The sequence below is a fragment of the Macrobrachium rosenbergii genome, chromosome 2, assembly GCF_040412425.1.
Source record: "Macrobrachium rosenbergii isolate ZJJX-2024 chromosome 2, ASM4041242v1, whole genome shotgun sequence".
NCBI classification, from domain to species: domain Eukaryota; kingdom Metazoa; phylum Arthropoda; class Malacostraca; order Decapoda; family Palaemonidae; genus Macrobrachium; species Macrobrachium rosenbergii.
Genome location: NC_089742.1, coordinates 75,233,625 through 75,254,523, shown reverse-complemented (window position 1 = coordinate 75,254,523; position 20,899 = coordinate 75,233,625). Strand labels below are relative to the sequence as shown.

The 20,899-nt window shown below is 39.7% G+C and overlaps 1 protein-coding gene across 3 annotated transcripts in view; it reads right to left on the bottom strand.

Moving 5' to 3' along the window:
• Nucleotides 1-20,899, bottom strand: part of LOC136848745 (uncharacterized) — a 110,301-nt gene that overhangs the window by 11,563 nt on the left and 77,839 nt on the right. For all 3 annotated transcript variants that reach the window (XM_067121321.1, XM_067121312.1, XM_067121302.1), the window contains exon 7: nt 5,582-5,716. In XM_067121321.1, coding sequence (XP_066977422.1) covers nt 5,582-5,716 — 135 coding nt within the window. The remainder of the gene's footprint in view (nt 1-5,581; nt 5,717-20,899) is intronic.

Genomic DNA, 20,899 nt, shown 5'->3' with positions numbered 1-20,899 from the left:
GCCTAAGACCTTTGTTAATTTTTTTTTCCCTTTTGTTGAAACTAATTGTTTGAGTAATGTTGTTTATTTAATGGACTCATGTGCTTCAGAATCGATCACTGCATTATCTAGTTTCAACTGGTGACCGAGTCTGAAGATGTTAATTACCTGTCATTTTTTTCCTTTTAGTCCTTAACTGATAGGATTTCATGGTTTAGGAAAAGTTCCTCTATATAAATCTCTTTAATAATTCACTCATGACTAAAAAACCTATGTAAAACCATATCCCATTTATGAAGTCAAATATATATATACAATTATTGTTGCCTATATATATTGCATAAATTCTCCTCCATGGTGTTATATATAATATTCTTGACCTAAGATTCATATATTATATCAATTAATGATAATAGGTCTTTGATATCAAATTGTTTTGCAATCGTCTCTCCCAGAACTTTTCGGACAACAGCTTATAACCAGGCATCTGAATCTTGTTTGGCAACTCAGTTTAGCATATCAGTGAATACTAGTGGTGAGTCCGAGAAATTACTTAGCAGTTATCCCTTAAACAGGGCTTTTTGTAATCCACTATTTACTGTTGAAATATCTTGTGTAATTAAGTGGGTTACTAAATAGTTGGAGCTGTTCTTATGCTTTTAATATTTTCATCTCCAATTGCCATCACTATCGTTGTTTTATTCTTTTTGTGAACTTTGAAACTAATTGTTTGACTGTAATGTTGTTTATTACTCTTATTGATTCAACAAATCGATATTTATTCATTATTATTAATTCAATTTTTGAATGACTAATCCTAATTAAGTTAACTACCTGTCGTTTTTATAAAATATACTCAACTAGACTAACAGACTTGTGGGGTCTTTTGTAATACATAGGCTATATAATTGCACAGTAATTAATACATTAAACTCATCATACATACAATATATATGTAACAATATATATATATATATATATATATATATATATATATATATATATATATATATATATATATATATATATATATATATATATATATATATATATATATATATATATGCCGTTATCATGTGTAATTTCTCGTTTCTTTATATTACTGTATGTATATTTGATACATCTTATGTAGTTAATGAATATATAACATAAATTGTTGTATTTCAAATTATCCAGTTTCAAAGAATTAAAAACACTGGAAATTCAACATTAATTTATTGTCATCCTTTAGATGCCAGCAGCTGAAGAAGAAATGCTCATCAGTGGAGAATGTTCCTCACAAAGATGACTCGTACAGAAACAGGACAATTGATTAGATTATAACAAACCCTAGCCTCTATTCTTTGTGACCACTGATAAAAAATGTTTTTTAAACATGATGAAATAATATTTTCTCATGTAGCCAAGATAGTTTGAACATTTTACATATGCTCTCTCTTTATAGCAACATCGGTTGTCAGGGGAATTCAGGAGCTCCTTCAGTGATCAAATGATCAACACTAGTGCAACAATGGGGTTGTCCTCCAGTCAATGATTTTCATCGTTCTCTCTGTTGTTGTATTCTTATACATGGTTTTCTATTGCAGGCTAAGCTGCCAAATAATATCATGAGGGCTAGAAACATTAGTCTTAGCTGGAAATGATTGTGTGCAGTATAATCTGTTGACATCATATCGGTTTCTTGAAGACAGTTTAAACTTTTCTTTTGAACGTAGAGTCACACGATAAATCACGTTATGAATTTTTTCTTTTTTGTTTGTGACAATTTATAATGGTTGAATTCTTTCTTTCTTTATTTATATATAATTTCATTGATGGTTATTCAATATTATTTTATTAGTCAATGAGCTTTTATCTGGATTCGAAATATAGTTTCTTCTTTGACTCTATTCCAATCATCTGAAATGAAATTTTTCAAAATGTTTCGTCAATAATATGAATTTTTCACTCACCATTCTTTTTATATTGTTAATTTATGATTAATAACCAAAATCGAATAAGAAAATTACATTTCTTGTAAATATCAAAAGAACAAATTCCGAAAAACTTTTGGAACATGTTGCAAAACATTATTATATATATATATAAATATATATATATACATATGTATGTATATATGTATACATAAATAGAGACAAAATCCACAAAGGAAAGAGAAACACTGGAGAGCTGCGAGGCCTTTTGATTGTCATCCTTTACTTAGCAGGCTGAAGAAATATAAAAGTAAGTTTACATAGAAGCAGGGACAGGACAATTAAAAGATTATACAAAGGAGGTGACTGACCACCAAAAAAATGTTTTTTTAAACAATAACAATTTTTGCAAGATGAACAATTTACATATAAATTATATTAAGCGTACGAATACATAGAAAAAATATAAGGTAACTAATTTGTAATTAAGTCAGTGATTTTATCTTTTAGGTCATTCTTGAACATTTTTCTAATGCAGGGCTCCAAATAATACATGACAGGGCTAAGGTTAAAATTACAGCTGGAAGTAAGCTGTACAGTATAATAGCAGACTCCAAAAGGTTTCTTGAAGAGAAATCTTTTGATCTGGCAATCAATGAACTTTCAGTCCAATTTATCCTGTAAGAGTTTCCACTTAAATTAATGATCCTAATCCTTTGTAAAACTTATTGAATATTTATATTCCTGTTTCAAGCAGTTCTGATAATTCTTCAACTGTATTGGATTCCAGGTACATACTTGTTTCCTTTGTAATCCCCATCTGTCATTTATATGAGCTTTCTTTGTAAAATCTCTTTTATATTCCTTAGTCTATATAATATATACAATCGATAGGCCTCACAGCACTCCATATTTATATATATATATATATATATATATGTATATATATATATTATCATATATATATTTATAGGAGATATATATATATATATATATATATATTATATATATATATATATATATATATATATATATATATATATATATATATATATATATATATATATATATATATATATATATATATATATATATATATATATATATATATATATATATATATATATATATATATATATATATATATATATACAGTAAACCCCTCATATTCATATTGGCCTCACTATTCAGCGGATTTCTCTGTGGAACGTATATACACATTATTTGTGGAAAATTCGCCCCTTTGCAGTATTTTTCACTGAGAAATATTCGCTGATTAATGTATTTTCATATCATTTTCATGACTAAATGCACTTTTTGTGATATAACTATTAAAATACTCAGGTATAAGCATTTTTTTAGTTTTTTTTGTGTTTAAACTATCAAAATAGGCAGTTCTAAATAGTATTATATATATAAAATTTTATATAGGGGTGTATATATATATATATATATATATATATATATATATATATATATATATATATATATATATATATATATATATATATATATATATATATATATATATATATATATATATATATATATATATATATATATATACATACATATATATATATACATACATACCAGGTGTTTTGAAATCAGAGCCCCCCCCCTCCACAGAACAAATGGAAAGTTATGAAGTTTTCTGCTATAGCCTATCTCCAAGTACATTATTTCAAGTTTCTATTAAGCTATTTTTCATTTTACATTTCTTGTATTTTCAGACTGAGTGACGGAGTTAGATACAGTCATGGCTAATGAATCGGAGGAAATCAGATGGATTGACTGAATCAAGGCTATAACCTTCAGAGAGGCCAGGGATGCTGGCGCATCCTTCATTTCACGTTCCTGGATAGCTAAATACATTAAAAGAGATGAATCCTTTGTTAAAAGAAACTGGAACAAAAATCCATATGACTGTCATCGCAAAAAGAGTGAGATTCTTGGAAGGCCTGAAGTCCTTTCTCAGGAGTCAAAAGACATCATAGCTGAGGCAGTGGGTAGACCAAGAAAGTCTTTACGTAAATTGGCGCTTGAACTAGAAACAAAAAGGGGAAAGAAGAGAAGTTATAGTGCTGTATATCAGAGTTGAAAAAATCTGGTATCAAGCCATTTCATGTTATCAGCAAGCCCAACATCACTCAGCAACAGAGAGAAGACTGTGCATGGTTTTGTGGTTCATTTCTTAAAGACTGGGATGAAGCTGACTTTCTCCATGTTGCAGCATCAGATGAATTCTTCGTTTACACTGTCAGGAAGCCTAATCATAAAAATGACATCATTTGGGCTGCAAAGTTGGATGATATCAGTGATGACGGGTGCTATCGCCAAGTTGTGAAATTTCCTGAATGTTTGGGAATTTTTCTCTGTTGTACAGCCAAACGGTTAATCTCAAAGAAAAAGGACAGTCATGGAATGGCGAATACTTCAGAGAAACTGTACTTATTGGTGTAGTATTTCCTTTCCTCAAAGATCCTGAAAATGTGTTATCTGTTGAAGCAGTCACATTTTTGCATGATAAGGCACCATGTTTCAAGGCTCTTCAGACGCAGGAGCTGATTCGAAACAGTAGTATCAATTTCTTCTCGTCAAGTGAATTTCCAGGTAGGTAGCTCCCCTGACCTTAATGTGTGTGAAAACATTGGTAGTATCTTAAAGGATCGTGTTGAAGCGTGCACAGTGAACTATGATGGTATAACAAGCCTCGACAACCTTCCAAAGAGAGGTGACCGAAGTGCTCAGGGAAATGGAGTTTGAGTCTCAGCTTTTTTGTGATTTGCTGAAATCATACCCCTCAAGAATGCAGGCTGTGGTACAGGCAGATGGAGGCCACACAAAATATTAAATACTCAAGAGAAACTTAAATAAATACCTCTTCTGAATTACTTTTGTTTTTGTCCATATCAATTTTAGTTTATGCTGTAGAAGGGGGCTCTAATTTCTGAAACACCCTATATATATATATATATATATATATATATATATATATATATATATATATATATATATATATATATATAGAGAGAGAGAGAGAGACATGTATGGGGGAGAGAGAGAGAGAGACATGTATGGAGAGAGAGAGAGAGAGACAAGTCTCACATCTTCAGTCATCTCGCACAAAAAAAAGACAGTGTCTTAGTTTGAACAGAACTAATTTTAGTGATTTTGCTTGAAGAGAGGAGGCATTCTGAGAACAAACACCACCAACCCCGACAGACCATTTTGACACTTTATGGTTAATAACCTTTAGTTGAGTGAATAAACTTTACATTTTTTTTTATTTACTAGGTGTTTTAGTCACATCAGGTATAAAGCCATTGACCACTAGCATTTACACATTGTGCAACAATATATAAAGCAGAGAAATAGATAACTTCAGATAGAATGGTCATTTCTCTTAAGCTAGTTAGCATTAGGCCTATCATCCACACCTAAGACAAGAGGACTGACAACAAATGAAAGGTTTCTCGAAGTGAGCACGTAACAACACCAATCTTAAATACATTAAGAATGGCGAAAATCATTATAACGAACTCAGGAGGCAAAGGCTCTAAGGAACGTAGCTGAAGGCCTTTACTGATATATATGATAGATATTTTCAGTGTCAGGAAATGTTCCATGACTACCAAAACATGTATACTTACTCACCTGTTCATTTATCAATTATTTTCATTACATACCTGTAAAACTTGCATTGCAGTATTCTTAGCCAGAGCGTTTTCTTGCTGATTTTTGTGATAGTTATACACCAATTTGTCCCATGAGATTTCAGATAAGATCCTTTCATCTCTCAAGTCATGTGCCCAGTCAGCTCCCTGTAATTATCAAAGCACATCCAATTGCCTATTACAATACCACCATCATTGCAATAATAATAATAATAATAATAATAATAATAATAATAACAATAATAATAATAATAATAATAATAACTAAATTTCAAATATATATGTACTGACAAACAAGCTTATATAATGGAATTTTACTTAAATGGGAACATGCAAGCAATTTTTGTCATTTTAATTATTGTTTCAGTTAAATATGTTATTGTCATGATAAAATTAAGTCTCACATATACTTACCAAGTAATTACATAGCTATAGTTTCAACTCACAAGGCAGCTTAAATTTTTGGAAATCGCAGTAGCGATTCTTTTGTTTTCTGTAGGTGACTAACCTCACCCACTTTCGGGGAACAAAACAACGTAGCAAAGAGCTTCAGTTTGTTAATGCCCTTATGTCCATGTGAGGGGAGAAGGGAGGATTCCAATTCTGTAATTACTTGGCAAGTATATATGAAATTTAATTTTGTCATGAAAATAACAGATCCTCTGATTCTCTTGGTCCTATGCAAGTAGTATCTTAATGCTCTCACGGGGCAAAGAGCTCTCTCTTCCTCTTCTGGGCCCAGAGTCTCCTTTAAGTTCTTAGGGGTAAAAGAACATGGCCAGGGCTTGAACGGGGTCTCGTTCTTGGCCAGAAAACTGAGGGTAAAAAAACAGACTGCCTCTCCTTGCAAGAACCCAATCCTCTTATCAATAGCATGAAGCTCACTGACCCGCTGAGCAGCTGCTAAAGCCACAAGGAAGAGGTTCTTCCTAGTAAGATCCCTTAATGATGTCAAACGAAGGGGCTCAAAATGGGAACCAGAAAGCCATTTCAGGACTATATCTAGGTTCCATGCAGCCAACTCCGATTTTCTTCTGTCTGGATGTGTCGAAGGATTTAATAAGTCTGAAAGATCCTGGTTCAAAGATAGATCCAAACCTCTGTGACAAAAAACAGAGCCCAGCATGGCCCTGTAACCTCTAATGGCAGACAGAGGAAGACAGGCCTCTAGAGGATCTCAAATAAGAGCAGAAAATCCACAATCTGCATTATATTATGTCTGAGAAGACGAGATGTTATGTCTTCTACACCAGCTGTAGAAGACTGTCCACCTAGCTTTGTAGACCTTGCTAGAGGATTTGCAGTTGGTCTTGAAAAGCCTTTTGCTCTAATGAGTTTCCTGACAGTGAATCCTGTCAGGGCAAGAGTGGATAATCCTCGATGGAACCGCCTGAAATGAGGCTGTCTGAGAAGACTTGGTTTTTGTGGAAGTAGTCTTGGAAAGTCTATTAGTTGTCCGAGAAGACCCAGGAACTACTCCTTCAGAGGCCAAAATGGGGCTACTAAGGTCATCATCACATTTTGATGGGCCTGAAACTTGTTTAAAACTTTCCTTATCATGCTGAAGGGCTGGAGAACAGAAAGTTAAGTATATCTTAGTTTTACCAGACCACTAAGCTGATTACCAGCTCTCTTAGGGCTGGCCTGAAGGATTAGACTTGTTTTACGTGGCTAATAACCAACTGGTTACTTAGCAACGGGACCTACAGCATATTGTGGAATCCGAACCACATTATAGCGAGAAATGAATTTCTATCACCAGAAATAAATTCCTCTAACTCTTCATCAGCCAGCCGGAGACTCGAACTCGGGCCTACCGAGTGCTAGGCCACAGCTCTACCGACTCGCCCAACGAAGAGCTAAACTCGGAAGGTGATGATTCCTGGAGGTTGCAAAGAGATCTAGGGTCAGTTTTCCCCAAAGTTTCCACGTCAAAGAAAACCAGTGGATCCAGAGTCCATTCTGTGGGGAGGACCTGTCTGTGACAGCTCAGCTTATCTGCGAACACATTTAGTTTCTTGAATAAACCAGGTGATGATCCAGATTTGATTCTGCTCTGTCCAGAGAAGAAGGTCCCTTGCTGCCTCGCAGAGGGAGAAAGAGTGAGTCCCTCCTTGTTTCTTGATGCAAGACAGGGTAGTGGTGCTGTCCAAGTGGACTGCCACTGTCTTGTTGAAAACCTGTTGCAAAGGATTGAAGGTCCAAATGAACTGCCTTCAATTCCCTGAAGTTAATGTGCAGTTTTCTCTGTTCCAAGGACCATATCCCGGAAACTTTCTTGTTCCCCAGAAGAGCTCCCCAATCTAGATCCGAGGCATCTGAGTAGATGCCCAGGTCGGGGCTCAAAGGGGGGAGAGACTTTCCTTCCAAAAGTCTGCTTTCGGATTTCCACCATCACATGTCCGTCTTGATCTCCAGAGTTACAGGAAACACAAGAGTATCCAGATGAACTCTCCTGTCCCAGCTAGCTCTCAGGAAGAATTGCAGCACTCTCATGTGGAGTCTTCCTAATCTGACGAACTGCTCGATGGAAGCCAGGGTTCCTAGAAAGCTCATCCACTAGTTGGCTGAGCCAGATTGGCAAGAGAGAAAATTGCTCATCGGCTGCAGGCAGGATTCGACTCTCTTGGTGGACAGAAAAGCCTGGAAACTCAGAGAGTCGATCATCATCCCCAAATAAAGAATTTCCTGTGCTGGAGTCAGCTGGGGCTTCTGAGGGTTGACTAATAATCCTGATTCTTGAGCTAAGAGAAGGGTCTTCCACAGGCCCTCCATGCACTTCTCCTTCAAAGGGGACTGAAGGAGCCAATCATCCAAATACAGAGATATTGATGCCTATAAGATGGACCCACTTTGCTAGAGGGGATGGAGCTACTTTGCTAGAGGGGTGAGAACTTGAGTAAAGACTTTAGGAACTGTAGAGAGGCCGAAGCACAGGGCTCAAAATTGATAGACTCTGTCTTGGAAAATGAACCTCAGGTACTTCCTGGAGTATGGATGGATGGGGACATGGAAGTATGCATCCTGCATGTCAATAGTAATCATCCAAACACCCTGGTGAATGGATGACAGGGCTGTCTGGTTAATTTCCATCCTAAATTTCATCTTTGGATGAAGAAATTCAAGGCGCTGATGTCGAGGACAGGTCTCCAACCCCCGATGACTTGGGGACTACAAAAAGACGGCTGTAAAATCCCTCTGTTCTGATGTCTTTGACCACTTCTACCACTCTCTTCCTAGGGAGGGAAGTGACCTTTTCCGACATTGCCGAATACTTCTCCGAGCCTACTGAGTAGGCAGTCAAGACAATTGGAGACTTGACTAAAGGTGGCTTCTCCCTGAATGGGATGGAGTTACATTCCCTCAGGACTTTCTCAATCCATTTTTCTGCTCCCCTTGCTCTCCATCTCTCCCAAAAAAGGAGGAGTCTGGCTCCTGAAGGACCACGGAGGACAGATTATTCACTTCCGGGAGGAAGGCTTGGAGGAGGTCTTCTTAACTGTCTGGGCAGAGAAGTGAATGTTTGACCGAGGTCTAGACTGGTACCTCTTCCTGCTCCAGTGAAAGGGCTGAGGTTAGAGAGGAGACCGACTTGGCAACAAAAGCAGCGAGGACTTCTTTTATAGGTGCGAAGTAATCTCGTTCATGGTGGATTTGGGAAAGAGATGATGGTGGTCTAAAGGCGAGAAGAGAAAGGCTGACTTCACAGGAGGAGTAACACACTTGGTGGTGAACGAACACCAAAGCTCCCTCTTCTTAAGGACCCCAATAGCAAAGAGAGTGGCCAGCTCCTGGGAGCCGTCTCTGATGCCCTTGTCCGTGCACGAGACAACATTCAGCCAGTCCAAAGCACAATCTTCTGGTAAGACACTGTTGTCTTTAATCTTCCTTGCAAGAGCTCCTACTGACCAATCTAAAAAAAAATCAAGACCTCAAACACCTTTAAAAAACTCAAGGCCTCAAAAACCTTAAAAATGTTCTTGAGCAGGTGATCAAGCTCCGCTGATGAGAACATCACCTTCGGTGACGAGAATGCTGACCTGCGGGACGATTCAATGAGACCAGAAAAGCTCCCTGGGAGGAGGCAGCAACTCCCAAAGAAGAAACCTCTCCTCTGATGTAAGATAAATACCTCCTACAAGAAAGACAAGAGGGAGGAAAGTTAAAAATAAGATTTTCCTCACTCTCTCTTCTCTGAGAGCCAATCTTCAATTTCACTCTAAGCCTTCCTTGAAGAGGAGGAAAAACCATCTTATGGATCCTGGAAGAATCAACAGGCTGGTTACTCATCACGGAGGCCAAAGCAGGAGAAACAGGGGCCACGGGAGTAAAAAAGTCTGGAAAGCTTAGCAGCAAATAAGGCAGCAAGGCTGCAAAAGCTGAGGGAGCAGTGTCCTGGTCTAGGTCTTCCTCTTCCGACGAAATCAGGGATAAAGACAAGTCCGTCCAAGCCTTAGCTGAGGAAGGTGCCTTCTTAAGTAAACACAAAATGTCATCAAGTTGGCGCTGGATGGGCGCCAACGATGGATCAAACACCGCGGGAGAGGGGGGACCCAAAGCAGGCAGCTGACGAAGAGGAGCTGGGTGCCCGAAAGGTGGCGCTAGGTGCTTGGAAGCTAGCAGTGAAAGGTCAGGAGTTGGCACCAGGCGTTTGAAAGCTGGAACTGGGCGCTCGGGTGCTCATGCATTGCTGAGCATCCAGAAGCGATACACAGGCACTCGTGAGACGACTGACTCTCAGATGAGGAAGAAGGGCGATTACAAGTAGAGGAAGAATGCTTGAGAGCCAAGGACTGGCACTCTACTACAGGGAGCCCTGGAGAAAAGCACACTGGATTGTCCCAGATACTACAGGAAGGCTGCGGGTTACGAGAAGGTTCTCTGAACCTCTTACAGGGCAGCAAAGAAGAGAGGTGTGATCCGATGTGTGCCTTTTCAATGGCCGAGACTCATCCGCAAAACGCCACTGGCGCCTCATTAGGACTGGATGCCTCCGAACTAGAGGACAAACGATGCACTTCCATATTGACGCCTTTCCAGTGGAGCCTGGGAAGTAACAACAGGCTCGACTGAGGGAGTGACTGCCCATGGGCAGACCACACCGACCTCCCTTGGACTTCCAGTGTGCCTCCTTCCAGGTTTAGGCGAGTATTACAGGGACCTTTGTCTAGGAGGGTTGGTGGGACAAGCAGCCACCTCCTCTACTAACACAGCACTGGCACTCCTATCACTCACTTTTTTCCATCAGGACCTTAATGGTGCCCCTAACTGGGCCACAGTGTTCACATTAAACCAAATTTCTGGTCACACCTTGATTCAAGACTGGCAATGGGATCGGGGTCGGAAGCGTGGGAGCCAGGCAAAGGAGTAGGTGGTACAGTCAAAGGACTGGGGATGGGAGATACGACTGGCACAGGCAAAGAGATAATAGGAATATCATCAACAGAAGACTTAAGAGTAGAATCCTGACTAGCTAAAGTCTTACTATCTGCTCCAGAAGCTGCCTTTCTTTTCCTGTCTCTTTCTAACTTGGTCAAATGTGACTTTAAAACATTCCATCTTTTATCGTCCATCCTTACACTCGTTACAAATTAAATCTATAAAAACACTGGCCCTCTACAGTCAGTACGAAGGGTATGTGAGTCATATGAGGCCTTAGTCAATCTTGTATCGTAGCCTTTGCTGCAACAACGAATACTAGCTGAACTTGAGTCCGACATGTTACTGTGCAAAGTCTCAAACTAGGCAAATAATTTTAATGCAGTGAAAAAAGTCTCCAACCAGTGAAAATAAGTCTTAATCCAGAAAAAAAGTCTTAATCCAGATAAAAAAAGGTCTCAAAACAAAACCTAACTATCGCTGAACGTGCCAAAAGCTACCAAAGGTAAAACACTTCACCAACTGGGAAAATATCAACGGGTCAGTGATCAGAATTCCAGAACAAATTGCTTCTTACAACCCATGCTCAGTCATAAGCCAGAAGAAACAAACTGAAGCTCTTTGCTAAGTTGTCCCTCTTGTTCCCCGAAAGTGGGTGGGGCTAGTCCCTACATAAAACAAAAGATTTTCAAAATCTTAGCTACCCTGCGAGTTGAAACTATAGCTATGTAATTACTTGGTAAGTTATTTATATGAAAAGGTATTTTGTTTGTCGATATAACTGTAAAAAAATAAACATGACTATCTAAAGAACAGGGTTTTTAGGAGTCAATAAGCAAAAGTATCTTTAGCTAATTTGGTGGGTGAAAACCACACACTGAGAGAGCTTTACCTCAAAACTTCATCATTTAGTTTGCACAGTCTGTTTTAGAAATAAAGATTTCAATATATTTTTTCTCAAGTAACAACACCACAAAACATGTTTAGAAACAAAAAAATACAGTATATACAGTATATATATACACACACACACACATATATATATATATATATATATATATATATATATATATATATATATATATCCTTATACAGTATATACCTCTATTTACAAAAACGTCTCCAGTATATATATATGGGAGCCATATATATATTAGCGGAAAAAAGTTTTTTCAAAAAATCACAGCACGCATTAGTTTTTAAGATTAAGAGTTCATTTTTGGCTATTTTTGTCATTGCCTGAAGTTTAGTATGCAACCATCAGAAATGAAAAAATATCATTATCATATATAAATATTGAAATATATGCCAGCACAAAAAAATGTTCATATATAATTTTATACAAATATATATGAGTAAAACGGTTAGAGCTAACGGGTTATTTTTTTCTTTGTATTGTACACTAAATTGCGATGATTTTGGTATATAACAAATTGTAAAAGATCAAAGCAACACAGAGAAAATATTATCACAAAATGATGCATGAATTCCTAACGCAGCGGACGCAAAAATGTTTTTTTTAAATTCACCATAAACCAAAAATATTTTTTAAGACTTCCCGTTTTTTTGCAAAATTAAGCTAATTGATTGAATATTACTAGACTTTAAGTGTTTTAGCTTACAATTGAAGTTTTTTACCATTTCATATATAAAGTTAAATTGACCGAAAGTCAATTTTTCTAGTTATATGGTTTTATGAAAATATTTCAAAACTGATAAAAGCTACAACCATGAGTTATTTTCTCTTTGTATTGTACATGAAATTGCGCACATTTTTTTGTAAAAGTTTATGTAACGACTAATATAAAATGGTGCAAACATCACGACAACGTGACGAAAAATTTTCTGAGATGTTGCATGAATTTACAGCGGACGTAAGGAAAATGTTTTTTTTTCAAAATTCACCATAAATCAAAATATTGTGCTAGAGACTTCCAATTTATTGCAAAATGAAGATAAATAATTGAATATTACTAGAATGTAAGAGTTTTAGCTTACAATTGCGTTTTGCGTTTTTTTACCATTTCGGTCGAGTTAAAGTTGACCGAAAGTTGAAATTTTGGCAGTTATCGTGATTTATATGAAAATATTTAAAAACTGATAAAAGCTACAACCATGAGTTATTTTCAGTTGTATTCTACATGAAATTGCACACATTTTCATATATAAAAGTTTATGTAACGACTAATATAAAACGGTGCAAACATCACGACAACGTGACGAAAAAAAATTTCTGAGATGTTTGGCCGAGTTACCGCACGGACGTAAGGAAAAAAAGTTTTTTTCAGAAATTCACCATAAATCGAAATATTGTGCTAGAGACTTCCAATTTGTTGCAAAATGAAGATACATGATTGAATATTTCTAGAATGTAAGAGTTTTAGCTTATAATTGCATTTTTACCATTTCGGTCGAGTTAAAGTTGACCGAAGCTTGAAATTTTGGCAGTTATCGTGATTTATATGAAAATATTTCAAAACTGATAAAGCTACAACCATGACTTATTTTCTGTTGTATTCTACATGAAATTGCGCACATTTTCATATATAAAAGTTTATGTAACGACTAATGTAAAACGATGCAAACATCACGACAACGTGACGAAAGAATTTCTGGTGCGGATGTAAGGAAAAAGTTTTTTTCAAAAATTCACCATAAATCAAAATATTGTGCTAGAGACTTCCAATTTGTTGCAAAATGAAGGTAAATGATTGAATATTACTAGAATGTAAGAGTTTTAGCTTACAATTGTGTTTTTTACCATTTCGGTCGAGTCAAAGTTGACCGAAGGTTGAAATTTTGGCAGTTATCGTGGTTTATATGGAGATATTTCCAAACTGATAAAAGCTACAGCCATGGGTTGTATTTTCCTGTATTTTACATGAAATTGTGCACATTTTCATATATAAAACTTTATGTAACGGCTAGTATAAAACAGTGCAAAAATTACGACAAAATTACGAAAGAATTTCTGAAATTTTCGGCAGAGTTACCGCGCGGGCGTAAGAAAAAGTTTTTTCAAAAATTCACCATAAATCGAAATATTGTGCTAGAGACTTCCAATTTGTTGCAAAATGAAGGTACATGATTGAATATTACTAGAATGTAAGAGTTTTAGCTTACAATTGCGTTTTTCGACCATTTCGGTCGAGTCAAAGTTGACCGAAGGTTGAAATTTTTTGTAGTCAACGTACGGTACGTCCACTTGGCACCCAACAGACAATTTTAGTCGACGTATGATACGTCCAGTAGGCGTTTAAGGGTTATATAATATGAACCAATTTATATAGTGATTTATGATCGAGACGTAGCGAAAAACCTGCTAGCCGTCTGTGTGCCTTTGTGATCAGGGTATAATGGGTAAATATTGCTGACCTCAAGGAGCCATACAACCGCTGACAGCCTGGTTTGAGTGCCACAAAGGGTGTCCATACACGATGTTCCTATTGGCCTTTCTTGAACATGGGAGCCAATCATTGAAGACCTAAGGGTTGAGGACAACCGAGTGCAGGTTCCGTTTAAAAGCTGTCCCCTCAGTTTAGCATGAGTGGGCAATAGGGGCAGGTGACTGTTAAGCCAGTGGTGGGTAACACATACTGGCTTAGAGTACCCCAGCCATAATTGCATAAATTAACGTAACGTAACATTAGCTACAGGGCCCAGTGTAATTTTAATGATAATATATGTGTTAACTGTATCCTATGCGTTTCATTTGTATTGGTGGAACCATTATAGTATATGACCAAACTCGGATCATATTTTTGGTGTCAGGTCTAGCGTGTTGCCAATACATAATACATAACCACATAGTTGTGAAAGTGAAATAAACTATTCAAACTAGAAAGACAGCACACGGCATGGGGGGTACCAGTGTTAGCAGTAACAGTGATGCCACCAATAGCAGTACCAGGGTAGTGGACAGTGTGAAAAAGTTGCCAAGTACTATCCAACGTGCATTAAAAGAGATGCGCCTATCAGCAAATGAAATCAAAGATAGAAGAAAATCCGTCAACCCACCCATGATTTCAGCAGATGCCATGTCGTTTTCGCAACCGAGCCAAGTGCGATCAGTTGAAATCATAAAAAAAACTGCTGGTGCTAGATGGATCAGTGCCCGAGTTTGATAACTCATGCCATGGGGAGGGTTTCCTTTCAATTGAGGCCTTCATGAAGTGTATTGAAAATGCCACCATAGGCTGGTTAGAGAAAGAATAGCAGATGGAGCAAAAGGTGACGGGGAGTGCAGCCCGCCAAGTAAGAAGTTGGGATGTCAGTTATTCAGCTGACTGGAGGACTTTCAAGCAGCACCTCTCTCAACAATTTGCCCTTCACCAGGACGAGAAAATGGAAATGTTGGAGACATATAGGCCCAGCTAGGGGTGGGGGAATTGATCATAGCATTCTGTGCTCGTATTAATGAAGACGAGAAGAGTCTCATCCCACCATGAAGGGAAAAGAAGCCTTCTGCTGACACATGCTGAGGGGAATTCTTCCCACCTCCATAGTGGGATCCCCATACGATGACGATAAGCCCTTGCAGGCCTTATTGCCAAAGGTGTAACTACTGCTGAACCATGAATGACAACAGCAAGCAAAGTAGGGGGGCAAGCCACCTCCCAACCACTGTTTGCAACAGTTAAACAGCCTGGGCAAACTGGGACTCAGCCAGCCCACCCATAATCCAGGGGGCTGGGCCCTGCAGCAAGGGACCTCGAAGAGGCAAGGGGAAAACAGGTGGGAAAGGGGCAGCTGGCCTTTGCTGGAGATGTGGGAAGGGAGGCCATCTGCAGGCCCAGTGCCCCTCTTCCACTGAGCAATGATGGTGTTTTCGATGCAATGCGACAGACCACCTTGTAAATGCCAGTAGAAAAAAATTATGTCGGCCAGCAGAACAACACTCCCCCTGCACCAAGGAAAGAAGGAGAAGGTGGCATGGAGGGGGAGCCAGGGGAGGGCCCGGCTACAACCACGCCCAGCAGGGCCAAATAACGACTGTGACCCCGGCAGAACAAGGGACACCTTATTGGGGAGGGGGGGGTAAGCCAGCCAACCCCCTGAGAAGTACTGTAGTGGAGAACCCTCCACCAAAGGTTGCCGCTCCTACCCAAAAGCTGAGAGTACCAGGAGGAGAGGTGATGCAAAAGCCTTCCTCCCGCCCTCAGTCTGTGAGAGAGACTGCGGTACAGGTGTTGTCGGTACAGGTAGGAGAATGCCAGGAAAGAGCTTTGATCGACACTGGTCCAAGGGTGTCTTTGTTAGAAGAACACCTAGTGACCATGTTAGTACAGCCCATGAGGGGTTGTCTAGTTTCACGTACAGCTGGTGGCCATCAGCTGGTAACCCAAAGGACTGTGAAGCAACAGGTAACCATCGATGGGGGAGCCCTGATGCATACCTTCTATGTAGTGCCAGCATTACATGTAGAAGGAATCACAGTAATATTAAGAATTGATTTCGTGTGAAGGAGCAAAATAACAATAACCGGCAGACGGGGAAGGAATCAAAGTATTTTCGAGAGGACAACAAATCTCAGTAGGGGGGAGAGACAGAGGTGCATAAGAGTTCCCCCTGAGCTCAAAGGGGGGGAGGGAGAATACCCGCCACCCCAGAGGCAGGAGATGTGGCACCACCTCGAACCCTCTTGTCCCTAACTGTGACACATGCACAAAGTATACCAGAAGGCACATTAATTATGATCAAACTCCACCAAAAATGGAAGACTTTATCATCCTGGGTTTGAGTGAGGTGATGCAAGGCGAAGCAAGTGTGCCCTTTATTAACATTAGTGATCAGCGCATTGTGTTAGAAAGTGGGTAGATATGCAACCTTGAACCTTGCGAAATAGCAGATGCCTCTCACACCCTGGTGACCTTGGGTAGAACGCTTCAAGGTCGCAATGAAGAGTGCCTGGGTAGACTCCTCCGAACAGCTGGTGGGTCCACCACTGCTACTTATCAGAAAATTGTAGAAGGTTATCAAGATGTAATCTCAACTGGCAACGAAACCCCAGGTCAGATTAATAATTTCCCTTTTGTTATAGAGGCCAGGAATCACCCATCCATAAGATCTAAGCCTTACAGGATTCCAGTTTGTTACCAATGCATGATGGGGAACAAAATTAATAAATTAAGGGAACAAGGGACAATTACAGAAAGTGAATCTCCCTGGGCCTCACCAATCATGATGGTTAAAAAGAAGGATTGTTCTCTTAGGCTATGTGTTGATTACAGAAAGTTAAACAGTATCACAAAAGACGATTCATTCCCATTGCCCTCTATGAAAGAAGTGTTGATTAAGGTCAGAGACTGTAAATTCTTCACCACATTGGATTTAAAGTCTGGCTATCATCAAATACCTATAGGCGAGAGTGGCAAAGAAAAGACAGCCTTATAGCAAATGATCAACTGTTTGAAAATAATTACCTCCCTTTCAGAGTAAAGAATGTCCCTGCCCATTTTTCACGTTATGATGTCCATACCAGCTTTGCTATTAGGGCACAGCGTGTTTGTATATTTAGATGACATAATCATAATAGGGGCTACAGTAGAAGAACATAAGAAAAACATTGCTGAAGTCTTACAAGCTTTAAAGCAACATGGTATGAAAATAATCTAACCAAATGCAAATTTTTCCAGCAGAAGTTGAACTTTTGGGGGACATCATAACATCTGAAGGCCTTATGCTCTGTGCCAATAAAGTAGCTGCAATTAAAGAATTTCCCCAACCAAAGAATTAAAAGGAAGTAGCCAGCTTCCTTGGGCTCGTGGGCTATTACCGTAAATTCGTCAAAAAGTTTGGTAACATAGCGAGACCGTTAGATTCGTTGAGAAAGCAGTCAGATTTTCATTGGGGACAGGAGGAAGATATAGCTTTTCAAGAATTAAAGATTTCACTCTCTAGCAATGAACTACTGGCTTATCCAAAGTTCGATTGACCACTTCTAGTAACCACCAATGTGAGCAGTATAGCTATTGGGGGAGTGATTTCTCAGGTTGATGATACAGGGAACAAAAAACCGTTTGTTTTACATCACAAGCATTAAAAGAGGCAGAGAAGAATTGACAGTACCTTCAACAGAGAGGCATTGGCAACTTTATGGATGTTGGAGAGACACTGCTACTTTTTGCTGGGGCATAAAGTCAAAATAAACACAGATCATAGGCCACTGAGAGATTTATTCAAGAAAGGGGATTTAACCACTCGACAGGCTCGTTGGACTGAGCGGCTGTTAGAGTTTGATATTGTGGGAATTGAGCATATAGCAGGGAAAGCAAATAAAGTGCCTGATGCTCTCTCCAGGAGTGCCACAATTGGAGCTACAACTCGAGCCACAAAGAGAAAGGAACAACAACAGAAGAATTAGTTAAATACCTCAGCGGCATCTGTGGTTGAAAACTGGAGGGACTCAGTAACTCAAGAATCAGGGGAGAAAACGGAGGTGTGAGTCGAACCAGCTGTGGGAATGTGAGAGATGGTTCTTCAGGGGGAACCACGCGTGGATGCCCTGAGAGTGAGAGAGAGAGTGTGACTGATTTGTGTGGATGAAGCGTGGAAGAGGTGAGAAGGGGTCAGAAGTCAGAACCCTGGAATGAACAAGTTAAGGCTTATGTAAGAGGTACGAGTAACAAGTTTCCTGATTTCCTAACGGAGCCCAGAGATATGTTCTTCATCAAAGAAGATATCTTGTTTTGTAATTACGAGAAAAGACTGGGCAATATCTGATCTCGCATTGTTCTTCCTCCCTCTCTGGTAGAGAAAACCATCCACATAATACATGTAAGTCCCTATGCATGCATACAGGTATAGAAGGTTCCTAAAGAGGGCACTGTATTGCATGAATGGGTCCTTTTCCAAGACTGACGTATACCGTTAGCAATCAATCGTACGTCAAGTGCACACACAAAGACTTCCTCCCTCTGCATGAATGGAAGCAGCATTAACTTGTAATTAAAAACTAGTCACCCATGCATACCACCAAAGGGCTTCCCCTTTCATAATGCCACTAATCTGGGGCATTGTCAACTAGTAACCGACCTTAAGCATTTTACCTTTTTTCTTTTCCTCTAACTTATTGCTTGCACTCTGCTTCGGGCAGAGTACCATTTCCTTTAGTACAATTAGTTGTACCGCAATTTAGTGTTGTTCCCCGGAACACTGGCTCCCTAGTGCCACCCAGAAAGAGTCCTGTGTGACTGCACAACCCACACCTGTATCTTGAGATACTGAGTGCCAACAATAGCAGGTCTTCCCATAAGGTTTTCCTAACCAAGGACAGCTCCATTAGTGTGACCTTTTGCACGGCACACTCAGCCACTGCGCCACCTTAATGAAAAGGTTCCATTCCACTGAAGTGTCTCCAATTTTACGAGACACTTCTCCAAATTCCCAGACCATTTTCCCTATCCATCTTAACCTACCAGAACATTACCAAACCTTTATGAATATGGGGAAGGAGGTGGGTCTCACGGGAAGGGATCTCACCAAGTGGGCATAAGAACAGCTGGATGACTTAATCAAGGGAGAAGCAAGAAAGAGAAGAAGAAAGGAAGGAGAAAGAACAACAAAGGAGGTATGACGAAGCACAAACAGAAAGAGAAAGGGCAGAGAAGGAAGAGCAACAGCAGTATGAGCTAGCTCTAAAAGAAAAGGAGATTGAACTGAAGAAGGCTCAAAAGGACAATGCCGAAGCTCTAGCCCACCAACAAACCTTTAATCCCACACCTGCTGCACCAAATCTGCCAATATCCAGTATTAACTCTCTGATGCCCGAGTGGATGGAGGATAAGCCAGAGGCATGGTTGGAGGAAGTAGAAACACTCTTCAACAACTACACCACCACCGAGATGGAGGGCCTTACTGCTTTCCAAGCATATGGAAGGTAAAGCCAAGGCTGCCCTCCGCTCGCTGGATAAGGGTAAGAAGGGAAACATGGAGGACGTTTGGAGGGCCATAACGAAAGCTTATGAGATAACCCGGGAGAAATGGCAACAGAGGTTTAGAGGCCTTCCCAAAGAAGTCAGTCAGTCTTGGGCTGAATGGGCCTACCACAAGACCCGAGCTTGTTCAAGCTGACTTGTTTCCACATTGTGCACAGAGTTCGAGGGACCTGTTTAACAGGACAATGCTGGAAGATTTCTTCCAGTGTGCTCCTGGGACCTTCACTATGCACCTCAACAACAGGCAGCCCAAAACACTCATGGAAGCCTGTCATATGGCAGACGATTGGAAGACCAATAACCCATCTTCCAGCACGTCTCACTGGCGCATAGTACTGCCCTGATATCACTCTGGCTCTGCTCGCCTGAAGAATGTACTCCTTGCAAAACCTCCAACATGCACCTACTGCCATAAAATTGGACACTCCAAAGCTGAGCGCAGTTTTAAAAAGGGAGCTAGCAAGTAGCACCCTACAAGGGAACCCAAGAACCCCCTCTCCATCCACCTCCACTCAATCCTCGCCACCAACGGTAACCATTGGTAAGCAAGCCCATCTAAAGGGCCCATGCAGAGACTGTGGTGCTACTGGACACAATAGTGCCAGATATCCTGCCTGCCCAAAAGCATGGTACCTCTACTAAGCAAGTCAACCTGATCAGTTCCACGTCCAACAAGGTATGGTCGCCTGATATTTCTCACCCTGAGAGGGTGGGGACTCAGTCCATCTCAGTGGCACCCCTTGATGGCACAACTAGAACTATTTCAAGAGGCTCTGACCTCCATCTGGGACAGGAATCTCTGTCACAACCCAACTCAAGCACACCAAGGGGTTTTGCACCCCAGGTCCTTCGTCAGGTGCACCTGACCACAAATCTCTGCTATTGCCACCTGAGAGCCCTGAGCAGTGCCACTCACCGTCCATCTCAGACAGTAAGCACTCACAAGCCTTGAACCCTGTGCCTGGCACTAAACTTGGTGCCAGTGCCAGATCTCGTCACAGATCCTCCTTTGGGA